Source organism: Dendrobates tinctorius, unplaced genomic scaffold (genome assembly GCF_039654945.1).
Source record: "Dendrobates tinctorius isolate UK_male_01 unplaced genomic scaffold, ASM3965494v1 ptg000046l, whole genome shotgun sequence".
Taxonomy (NCBI): domain Eukaryota; kingdom Metazoa; phylum Chordata; class Amphibia; order Anura; family Dendrobatidae; genus Dendrobates; species Dendrobates tinctorius.
In genome coordinates, this window is record NW_027361714.1 from 28666008 (window position 1) to 28678449 (window position 12442).

The following is a 12442-nucleotide window of genomic DNA, read 5'->3' on the forward strand; positions in this document are numbered from 1 at the left end:
GAGGAGAGGTGGGGAGGCAATTGGAGAGAGCCGAGACCCCCATACACATTAGATAACAGTTTCTGGGTATACTCATCAGATGCTCTTTTCCATTTAACCATGGGAGGCAAGACTTTGTTTCCTGCTACAAACAGAGCATTAGTTTGGGGGGCTCCTGGTGCAGCCGACTGTCTTCACATCAGACACAGGAGGGAGGACGTAGCTGATCTGCATGGCATCTAGGAGCTCCACTTCTGTGTTGCCCAAAATAACAGGAGAATGGAGGTCTAGTGAGCCCTGTTCATGCTTTTCCAGCATCACCATTCCATAAATGCATGTATAGCCTTCTTTATTGAAGCCTTTATGAAAGTGGGATTGGGGGGGGGGGGGGGGGGGGTGAGTTCGGACCTCCCTGTCGGTGTAAAATAAGCTGTTTGTTGGCCAGGAGTCACCAGACCACCGTTCATGAGCGGTCATCAGCTTGGCAACGTCAGACCCTTGAAGTCAGATGAGTCAAGATTATGACCTTAATAATAATCATGTAAAAAAAAAAATGAATTAAAAAAAAAAAACTTGGTACAAAGATATTGGATTGTGACTCTTTAAAGCTGTGCCACACACAAGTCCCAATTCCAGATTTGCAAGTAAAAAAACCCATCAGAATAGTAAAGGAATGAGATGACCGTGCATGTGTGACTACACAATGTAAAAATCAGATGTCAAGCCACATAACCAAGCACACGTACAAATCGCAAGAACTGTCTTCAAAATGGGCAACAGGCCAAAAATAACCTTTCCTATTATCACAAAGGCAAGCGGTACAAATAATCGCTTCTCAAGCCTGTGGGGGTTCACAGAGAGGCAAACTGTAACCAATCATCACGGCAACAAATCAAAAACTAAAAGGCTGCAGGTGTGTACTGAAATCACCTAGTCTGAATCAAAGGTTGAACAAAAGAAGAGCACACAGGCATAAGGCGATGCCAGATGTAGCAGAGCCGACACGATTTACTGTGATACAATACGTTCTGTGTGTTTTCCAATGCCGATCAGTTAGCGTTCAAAAGAAGCAGTTCAAAGACAACTTCAGCTCTGCTACTTCTGAACCGGGAAGGAAGAAAGAATAGGCTCTTTAATTCAGTTCTGACAGGCGCTGGTATAGTGTCTGCTCTTGGCAATAGGCAATGCTGCTTTCCTCAAACTTTCAATTACCTGACAAACACTTGTCCTGCGCAGACATCAATACCACACTGCCCAGCCTCCCTCTTCATCCATAGCAATCACACAGGCTGCAGGATAAGCAGAAAGGACACAGCAGATTCAGAGTATCGATCACACACACAGCTGGTTAACGAGAGGATCAGGGCGTAAACAGCGCGAAAGATACAGGATTCTCAATATTATTACTGCAACAGGAAAAATAAAGCAGTGAGGATGCAAATTGGAAGGGAAGACACTTATCCGCCATATAGAAGATGGTCCGTGGTATTCTGCACGGACCTCCAGAATCCCCCTTCTCTATAAGACCAGCCTATAAGTGGGGAACTTTACTGACCCTTTAAAGATGCTCCTAGAATTTAAAGTTTTAATTTTTTGAGAAACATCGCCCCTTTACCCTCACACACAAAGGGGGCCCCGTCTCCTATGGGGCGCCTGCCACACAAAGGGGGCCCCGTCTCCTATGGGGCGCCTGCCACACAAAGGGGGGCCCGTCTAATACTGGAAGCCTGCCACACAAAGGGGGGCCCGTCTAATACTGGAAGCCTGCCACACAAAGGTGGGCCCGTCTAATACTGGAAGCCTGCCACACAAAGGGGGGCCCGTCTAATACTGGAAGCCTGCCACACAAAGGGGGGCCCGTCTAATACTGGAAGCCTGCCACACAAAAGGGCTTGTCCAATACTGGAAGCCTGCCACACAAAAGGGCTTGTCCAATACTGGAAGCCTGCCACACAAAAGGGCTTGTCCAATACTGGAAGCCTGCCACACAAAAGGGCTTGTCCAATACTGGAAGCCTGCCACACAAAAGGGCTTGTCCAATACTGGAAGCCTGCCACACAAAAGGGCTTGTCCAATACTGGAAGCCTGCCACACAAAAGGGCTTGTCCAATACTGGAAGCCTACCACACAAAAGGGCTTGTCCAATACTGGAAGCCTACCACACAAAAGGGCTTGTCCAATACTGGAAGCCTACCACACAAAAGGGCTTGTCCAATACTGGAAGCCTACCACACAAAAGGGCTTGTCCAATACTGGAAGCCTACCACACAAAAGGGCTTGTCCAATACTGGAAGCCTACCACACAAAAGGGCTTGTCCAATACTGGAAGCCTACCACACAAAAGGGCTTGTCCAATACTGGAAGCCTGCGACACAAAAGGGCTTGTCCAATACTGGAAGCCTGCCACACAAAAGGGCTTGTCCAATACTGGAAGCCTGCCACACAAAAGGGCTTGTCCAATACTGGAAGCCTGCCACACAAAAGGGCTTGTCCAATACTGGAAGCCTGCCACACAAAAGGGCTTGTCCAATACTGGAAGCCTGCCACACAAAAGGGCTTGTCCAATACTGGAAGCCTACCACACAAAAGGGCTTGTCCAATACTGGAAGCCTACCACACAAAAGGGCTTGTCCAATACTGGAAGCCTCCTATAAAAAGGGGTTGTCTAATACTGGAAGCCTCCTATAAAAAGGGGTTGTCTAATACTGGAAGCCTCCTATAAAAAGGGGTTGTCTAATACTGGAAGCCTCCTATAAAAAGGGGTTGTCTAATACTGGAAGCCTCCTATAAAAAGGGGTTGTCTAATACTGGAAGCCTCCTATAAAAAGGGGTTGTCTAATACTGGAAGCCTCCTATAAAAAGGGGTTGTCTAATACTGGAAGCCTCCTATAAAAAGGGGTTGTCTAATACTGGAAGCCTCCTATAAAAAGGGGTTGTCTAATACTGGAAGCCTCCTATAAAAAGGGGTTGTCTAATACTGGAAGCCTCCTATAAAAAGGGGTTGTCTAATACTGGAAGCCTCCTATAAAAAGGGGTTGTCTAATACTGGAAGCCTCCTATAAAAAGGGGTTGTCTAATACTGGAAGCCTCCTATAAAAAGGGGTTGTCTAATACTGGAAGCCTCCTATAAAAAGGGGTTGTCTAATACTGGAAGCCTCCTATAAAAAGGGGTTGTCTAATACTGGAAGCCTCCTATAAAAAGGGGTTGTCTAATACTGGAAGCCTCCTATAAAAAGGGGTTGTCTAATACTGGAAGCCTCCTATAAAAAGGGGTTGTCTAATACTGGAAGCCTCCTATAAAAAGGGGTTGTCTAATACTGGAAGCCTCCTATAAAAAGGGGTTGTCTAATACTGGAAGCCTCCTATAAAAAGGGGTTGTCTAATACTGGAAGCCTCCTATAAAAAGGGGTTGTCTAATACTGGAAGCCTCCTATAAAAAGGGGTTGTCTAATACTGGAAGCCTCCTATAAAAAGGGGTTGTCTAATACTGGAAGCCTCCTATAAAAAGGGGTTGTCTAATACTGGAAGCCTCCTATAAAAAGGGGTTGTCTAATACTGGAAGCCTCCTATAAAAAGGGGTTGTCTAATACTGGAAGCCTCCTATAAAAAGGGGTTGTCTAATACTGGAAGCCTCCTATAAAAAGGGGTTGTCTAATACTGGAAGCCTCCTATAAAAAGGGGTTGTCTAATACTGGAAGCCTCCTATAAAAAGGGGTTGTCTAATACTGGAAGCCTCCTATAAAAAGGGGTTGTCTAATACTGGAAGCCTCCTATAAAAAGGGGTTGTCTAATACTGGAAGCCTCCTATAAAAGGGGTTGTCTAATACTGGAAGCCTCCTATAAAAAGGGGTTGTCTAGGACTGAAAGCCTCCTTATACACAGCTTCACGGTGCTTCTTATAAAAGAAAAAAGCTGAATACTTCCAATACCGGACGTGTAGCGCCGTGTCTCCCGGCGACCACGTGACATTGTTTATAGTGTCCCCGGCAGTGACGCAACGTTGTTTAGCTCACATGACCACTAGGGGGCACAGCGCTGTGACAAAAATAAAAGCTATTCAGTTTTTTATTTTAGGATGCACATGGAATCTGTTCATAAGGGGATGTCCAGTAGTGGACAATCCCTTTAGGCTATGTGCCCACGTAAGCGCTTTTAAACGCTCAGGAAACTGATCCCCTTCCCAGAAAACGCTCATCTTTTTTCCGCGCGTTTCTTGCTCGTTTTTTGCACAAAAGATGCGCGTTTTTGACGCTTTTTTTTCCGCGTGTTTTCTGGGAACATTGGGGAAGGCTAAATACGCTCAGCAATGCGGAAATTAATGAGCATGCTGCGTTTTTAGCCGCTAAGCGATTCCTGAGCGTTTAAAAACGCATGCATTGGCACAAAAAGCCAAAAACACATGCAAATTAATGCAAAGCTTCTTTTAAGCGTTTCTGCAGAGTCTGAGCCGGCACAAACGCTGCGGAAACACTTAAAAAAAAAACCGCAACGTGGGCACACAGCCTTAAGGTTGGTTTTTTTTTTTCCAGAGAGTACTTGACAGTAATGATAGGACGACTTTTGGCTTTGATTTATAACTCTGAGAAAATAAAACTTTATTAGGAAAACACTTTGATCGCACAGACATTAGGATTTGGGCAGAATTCACTGCAGACATGAAGTTAGGTGTTAACGAGACCTTGCGATTATCAGCGTTTGGGCACGTACAAAGCTGATCGCTGCTTCATGTGAACGGGGCTCTACAAGCCCGCGCTGTATTGAGGATCATTGCTTGTTTTGGGCTGAAAGTCTATTTAAAACCGCCCAAAACAAACTTGGTACCCTGAACATTTCCTACATACTCACCCATGACCAATTTCAAGCATACTTTTAGATGACATTCTTGAATCAAATTTCAACCCATATTCCACAAGTGTTCATTAGCATAACGACTGGATCATTAGACGCTGCAGCAGACTATCAGGGAGAGAAGCCCAAATGCTCCAGAAAATCGGAGATGATTAGTAATGGGCACAGTACGAAAGCCAATTCATTTTCTCCTTTCTTAAGGAAGTGAACCCTAGCACCTTAGGCAGGCTGCTTAATCTCCATGGCCAGACCTGCGCTAGATTCCCAGGAAGCCTTTGTGGTAGCAGCTCAGAACAATGTCAGCATGGAGGCAGTGTGCGCTCACAAACCGCCAGCATCGCTCCTCGCACCCACTCTTCTTCTCTACTGCTTGGAGGGAGATGTGAGCTCGCAGCTAATCGAACCTTTCCGCTGAGCTAGAAGTTTCCCGGAGACTTTCTGATCACTACAGGGGAATTTTCAGAGAGAAGCAATTATTATAAAATTGCCAACTCACCTACTTGGCTGCCTGTGATCTGCCAGCCATCACTATTGCCTAAATGCCAGGGCAACACATTCCAAGCACTACCTAACAACAAGAAGAGAGGACCATGTCCACCAGAAGATACCTGCTCCAGTATGGAGCCCCCTCACCCCCCATCACTATGTGCAACAGGTAACGGGGCAGCCCCAAGCCAGGAGATGAAGGGCTTGTTCCACTGGTGGGGGAGGGGGCCGAGAGTCTTCCCCACTTCCTCCTCAGCTTCAGGCTGGAGGAGGAGGAGGGGGAGGTAAAAACAACTTGTAGACCCAGTAATCCAACCCCAGCCATGAACTCTCCACAGGACAAAACAACGCCGACACAGTATACTTTGTACAGTATTACTATATGCTACAGAGTACACACCATATTCTTCATGTGGGGTATACATAGCTATATACTACAGAGTATACACCGTATCCTTCTTATGGGGTACATTCACATTCAAAGAAGCTTTATTGGCAGGACTAAATGCACATTAGTTTTGCCAAAGCAAGTGTACAAGAGGGAATAGGGACTGTAGGGATGTTGGGTAGGGGCTGTAAAAAAGGAGGATGGGGCTATAGAGGTCCATGGCATAGGGAAGGTGAATGGGGGGGGGGATGGGGCAGATCCAGGATGGGGCTATAGAAGCAGGGCTGTGGAGTCGGTAAGCCAAACCTGCGACTCAGACTCCTCAATTTCCCTTACACCGACTCCGACTCCACGACTCCGACTCCCACACATATTGCTTATATTTAAGTGAAAAATTTATTGTAGTACAATGTGAACCTCAGACATTTAATCATTTTTATGATCCAATAATCAAGATATTTAGATAGAACAGAATATATATTGGTGTGCTACCCGGTTTTCATTCTTTTTGGTACAGATACGATATGGATAGACAGATATGGATAAATGGATAGATAGAGCAGATTTCTAATCTGCTTTTGCTATTGAAAACATTATCTATGAGCTCAAAAACCTTTCAGGTGATGCAGTTTTTTTAAAAAGCTGATCTGCTTTTGCAGCTGAAAAACGTATCCTCAAAAAACACAGGAAAAACGCTGTGTGTGAATGTAGCCTTAGATCAGGAATAGAACAGCCATTTATAGGACCTTTCATAACTTTCCCAAACTCCTATGAAAAAATATTCAGCACATCCTGCATTGAATTACTGTACCCAATTTATTATATATTTTAGGAGTCGGAGTCGGTCCATTTTATACCGACTCCAACTCCACCAAAATGAGCACCGACTCCGACTCCACCTCCGACTCCACAGCCCTGTATAGAAGTCCATGGCATAGGGAAGGAGGATGGGGCTATAGAAGTCCATGGCATAGGGAAGGTGGATGGGGGGGAATGGGGCAGATCCAGGATGGGGCTATAGAAGTCCATGGCATAGGGAAGGTGGATGGGGGGGGAATGGGGCAGATCCAGGATGGGGCTATAGAAGTCCATGGCATAGGGAAGGTGGATGGGGGGGAATGGGGCAGATCCAGGATGGGGCTATAGAAGTCCATGGCATAGGGAAGGTGGATGGGGGGGGGAATGGGGCAGATCCAGGATGGGGCTATAGAAGTCCATGGCATAGGGAAGGTGGATGGGGGGGAATGGGGCAAATCCAGGATGGGGCTATAGAAGTCCATGGCATAGGGAAGGTGGATGGGGGGGGAATGGGGCAGATCCAGGATGGGGCTATAGAAGTCCATGGCATAGGGAAGGTGGATGGGGGGGGAATGGGGCAGATCCAGGATGGGGCTATAGAAGTCCATGGCATAGGGAAGGTGGATGGGGGGGGAATGGGGCAGATCCAGGATGGGGCTATAGAAGTCCATGGCATAGGGAAGGTGGATGGGGGGGAATGGGGCAGATCCAGGATGGGGCTATAGAAGTCCATGGCATAGGGAAGATGGATGGGGGGGAATGGGGCAGATCCAGGATGGGGCTATAGAAGTCCATGGCATAGGGAAGGTGGATGGGGGGGAATGGGGCAGATCCAGGATGGGGCTATAGAAGTCCATGGCATTGGGAAGGTGGATGGGGGGGAATGGGGCAGATCCAGGATGGGGCTATAGAAGTCCATGGCATTGGGAAGGTGGATGGGGGGGGAATGGGGCAGATCCAGGATGGGGCTATAGAAGTCCATGGCATAGGGAAGGTGGATGGGGGGGAATGGGGCAGATCCAGGATGGGGCTATAGAACTCCATGGCATAGGGAAGGTGAATGGGGGGATGGGGCAGATCCAGGGTGGGGGCCATAGAAGTCCATGGCATATCATAGTTCTCTTTCTCGCAGTCTATGACATTCACTCACATATTGCGCTGCTATCTCCACTGCTCTCTCTTCTTCCCCTACATAGCTATATACTACAGAGTATACACCGTATCCTTCATGTGGGGTATACATAGCTATATACTACAGAGTATAAAGCGTATCCTTCATGTGGGGCATATACAGCTATATACACCGTATCCTTCATATGGGGTATACATAGCTATATACTACAGAATATACACCGTATCCTTCATGTGGGGTATACATAGCTATATACTATAGAGTATACACCGTATCCTTCATATGGGGTATACATAGCTATATACTACAGAATATACACCGTATCCCTCATGTGGGGTATACATAGCTATAGGCTAAGTGCACACGTTGCAGAAAATTTCTGCACAAAAACCTGAATCCCTTCCCAGAAACCGCACCTATTTTTCCGCGGTGGTTTTTGCGCGTTTTTGATGCGTTTTTTACCGCAGCGGTTTCTAAAAGCATGGGAGAAGCCTAAACCGCGGAAAAAAACGCAAAATTAATGTGCATGCTGCGGTTTTTACCGCGATGCGTTTTTTTCGCAGTAAAAAACGCATCAATGTGCACAAAAAGTGCAAAATGCATAGAAATGACTGTGCACCTTATTTTTAGCGGTTTTATAGTGGTTTTATAGTGAAAACCGCGGTAAAAACCGCTAAAAAAAACGATGTGTGTGAACACAGCCATATACTACAGAGTATACACCGTATCCCTCATGTGGGGTATACATAGCTATATACTACAGAGTATACACCGTATCCTTCATGTGGGGTATACATAGCTATATACTACAGAGTATACACCGTATCCTTCATGTGGGGTATACATAGCTATATACTACAGAGTATACACCGTATCCTTCATGTGGGGTATACATAGCTATATACTACAGAGTATACACCGTATCCTTCATGTGGGGTATACATAGCTATATACTACAGAGTATACACCGTATCCTTCCTGTGGCGTATACACGGCTATATACTACAGAGTATACACCATATCCTTCATCTGAGGTATATACATAGCTATATACGGTATTATAAATAAGCATATACACTGTATCCTTCATGAGTGTTATACACAGCTATATACTGTATGTACACTATAATCTGTGTTCTACATAGTTATATACTATAGAGTACAGTGCAGCCTTTTGGTACGTAGGCTATACTTGGCTATTTCCCATATACACTGTGTTCTTCATATACTATTTGTCATGTAAAATATACATAGCTAGATACCACAGAGCATATGTTGCTATATACTACAAAGTATACATATCCTTCATGTGAGATATTTATAGTATATAGCTATGTATACAACCGTATCCCACGTGGGTTAGATACACTATTTGTCCTGTGAAGTATACAAAGCTATATACTACAGAGTATAAATTGTATCCTTCACGAGGGGTATACACAGCTATATACTGTATACACACTGTAGTCTGTGTTGTTATACATAGCTATATACTATAGAGTATATAGTGCAGCGTGGCCGTAGACTACATTTTGCTACATCCCACATAGTATACATTGTATTCTTGTGTGGCATACACACCTATATACTGTAATACTATAAATACTATAAGTGTATACAGTGCAGCCTTGCTGTAGACTATACATTGCTTCCTCCTACATAGCATACACGGTATCCTTCATGTGGGGTATACACAACTATATACTGTATACACACAGTAGTCCGTGTTGTAATACATAGCTATATACTATAGACAGTGCAGCCTTGCTGTAGACTATACCTTGTTACTTCCCACAGAGTAAACACTTGGAGACAAAGGGCAGGTGAGGGGGTGTCAGGTACGTCAGGTCCTGGGGCAGAGGATGAGCTCCTCAGACATGTCTCCTACCAGTGTGTATCCCTGCCATATCTGAACAAAGGACAGGAGGTGCCAGGTATGAAGTGACCCGGGGCAAGCGGTGCATACACTGCAGCCATTATGTGGTATATGCTGTACACACTGCAGCCTTGATATAGTGATAAATACCACATGAAAACTACAATATTATACACCCGCACTCCCATACTGTATTTATCATGGGGAATTTAAACTGTACTCTCCGTGTACAGTAGTTTATATTGTCATCTTCATGTAATTATATATACACACACACACTGTAGTCTTCATGTGGAGATTGCCGATTATATAATTATATTATAACATGAAGACAATATACAAATATATATATATATATATATATATATATACATACCTCCTACAGTATATACACTACACGCAAACAGTGTACACATATACACTATCTACAGTACATACATATACACCTCCTACAGTATATACTACACGCAGACAGTATACACATATATACCTCCTGCAGTGTATACACATATATACCTTCTACAGTATATACTACACGCAGACAGTATACACATATATACCTCCTGCAGTGTATACACATATATACCTTCTACAGTATATACTACACACCGACAGTATACACATATATACCTCCTGCAGTGTATACTACGCACAGACAGTATACACATATACACCTCCTACAGTATATACTACACGCAGACAGTATACACATACATACCCCCTACAGTATATACTACACACCGACAGTATACACATATATACCTCCTGCAGTGTATACACATATATACCTTCTACAGTATATACTACACACCGACAGTATACACATATATACCTCCTGCAGTATATACTACGCACAGACAGTATACACATATACACCTCCTACAGTATATACTACACGCAGACAGTATACACATACATACCCCCTACAGTATATACTACACACCGACAGTATACACATATATACCTCCTGTGCAGTGTATTCTACGTGCAAACAGGATACACATATACACCACCTAGTGTATACTACACACAGTATACACATATATACCTTCTACACTATATACTACACACCAACAGTACACACAAATATATATATACCACCTACAGTGTATACTGTAGGTGGTAGACTGCGAGAAAGAGAACTATGATAAGCCATGGACTTCTATGGCCCCCACCCTGGATCTGCCCCATCCCCCCATTCACCTTCCCTATGCCATGGACTTCTATAGCCCCATCCACCTTCCCTATGCCATGGACTTCTATAGCCCCATCCACCTTCCCTATGCCATGGACTACTATAGCCCCATCCTGGATCTGCCCCATCCCCCCTTCCCTATGCCATGGACTTCTATAGCCCCATCCACCTTCCCTATGCCATGGACTTCTATAGCCCCATCCACCTTCCCTATGCCATGGACTTCTATAGCCCCATCCTGGATCTGCCCCATCCCCCCTTCCCTATGCCATGGACTTCTATAGCCCCATCCACCTTCCCTATGCCATGGACTTCTATAGCCCCATCCTGGATCTGCCCCCATCCACCTTTCCTACAGCCCCTTCCCAACATCCCTACAGTCCCTATCCCTATTCCCTTTTGTACAATTGCTTTGGCAAAACTAATGTGTATTTAGCCCTGCCAATAAAGCTTCTTTGAATACTGCATACAGTATACTCATATACACCGCCTACAGTGTATACTACGCGCAGACAGTATACACCGCCTACAGTGTATACTACGCGCAGACAGTATACACCGCCTACAGTGTATACTACGCGCAGACAGTATACACCGCCTACAGTGTATACTACGCGCAGACAGTATACACCGCCTACAGTGTATACTACGCGCAGACAGTATACACCGCCTACAGTGTATACTACGCGCAGACAGTATACACCGCCTACAGTGTATACTACGCGCAGACAGTATACACCGCCTACAGTGTATACTACGCGCAGACAGTATACACCGCCTACAGTGTATACTACGCGCAGACAGTATACACCGCCTACAGTGTATACTACGCGCAGACAGTATACACCGCCTACAGTGTATACTACGCACACAGTATAGACATATACACCACTGGCAGGCAGCACTATGGAACACTATATACACGTGTATACACATCCGCAGCTCGCGGTGCCAGGACCTGAGCCCCTCCTGCCCCCTCCCCCGGCGCACAGGAAACTTTGGGAGCCCCCGGGAAGTTTCCTCGCCCCGCACTCACCTGCAGCCAGCTGCCCGCGCATGGATGCCAGCACAGGGGAGCCGAGCAGCAGCAGCAGCGCCAGGTGTCCGCCGCCCGCCATCCTCCGCACAAGTTTGTCCGCGGCAGCTCTCCGCAGTAATCCTCGGGCTCCGGCCGGCAGATCACATGAGGGGCTCAGCAGTCCTCCGTCCTGCAGCCGCTCCGCACTCCGGGCGCTCCATGCTCAGCGGCTCCCTGCACTCCCTTGTCCGTCCAGAGTTACTTTCAGGGGCTCATCTGGGGGAAGAGGCGGAGGAGAAGCAGTCCTGACGTCACCCTGCTATACCGAGCTCACCCGGAATATGAGAGCCCAGCACTGCGCCTCCTACCGGAGCTCCGAATGAGAGCCTGGGAGATCGGAGCTGTGGAGTCAGTTACTGCGGGCAGACTGACTGGAAAGCGCCACACAGGAGCGGAGGAGGAGGGGCCGTGCAGGGGGCGGGGCCCAGGTACCAGGACTGCACAGGAGGCTCCAGACGGCGCCCGTCACCGGCAGAGGGGCAGTGCAGCACAGCAGGAGTTAATCCGTCCGCCCTGCCTTCAGCAAACAAGCGGCACTGAGCCGCCAGTGAGGTCATCCCATAAGGACACCTCTCTGCCCCTGTGAGTGGGGGGCACGGAGCCGCCAGTGAGGTCATCCCATAAGGACACCTCTGCCCCTGTGAGTGGGGGGCACTGAGCCG

General features: G+C 46.4%; 1 protein-coding gene across 13 annotated transcripts in view; it reads right to left on the minus strand.

The window, feature by feature from the left end:
* Window positions 1-12170, minus strand: part of PTPRK (protein tyrosine phosphatase receptor type K) — a 445942-nt gene extending 433772 nt beyond the window's left edge. For 5 of the 13 annotated variants that reach the window (XM_073575791.1, XM_073575790.1, XM_073575789.1 and 2 more), the window contains exon 1: window positions 11739-12166. In XM_073575791.1, coding sequence (XP_073431892.1) covers window positions 11739-11820 — 82 coding nt within the window. In that variant the 5' untranslated portion in view covers window positions 11821-12166. Of the gene's footprint in view, window positions 1-11738 lie in introns of all 13 variants that reach the window. The other 8 variants (XM_073575788.1, XM_073575787.1, XM_073575784.1 and 5 more) reach the window with 4 other exon arrangements.
* Between the last annotated feature and the right edge of the window lie 272 nt (window positions 12171-12442).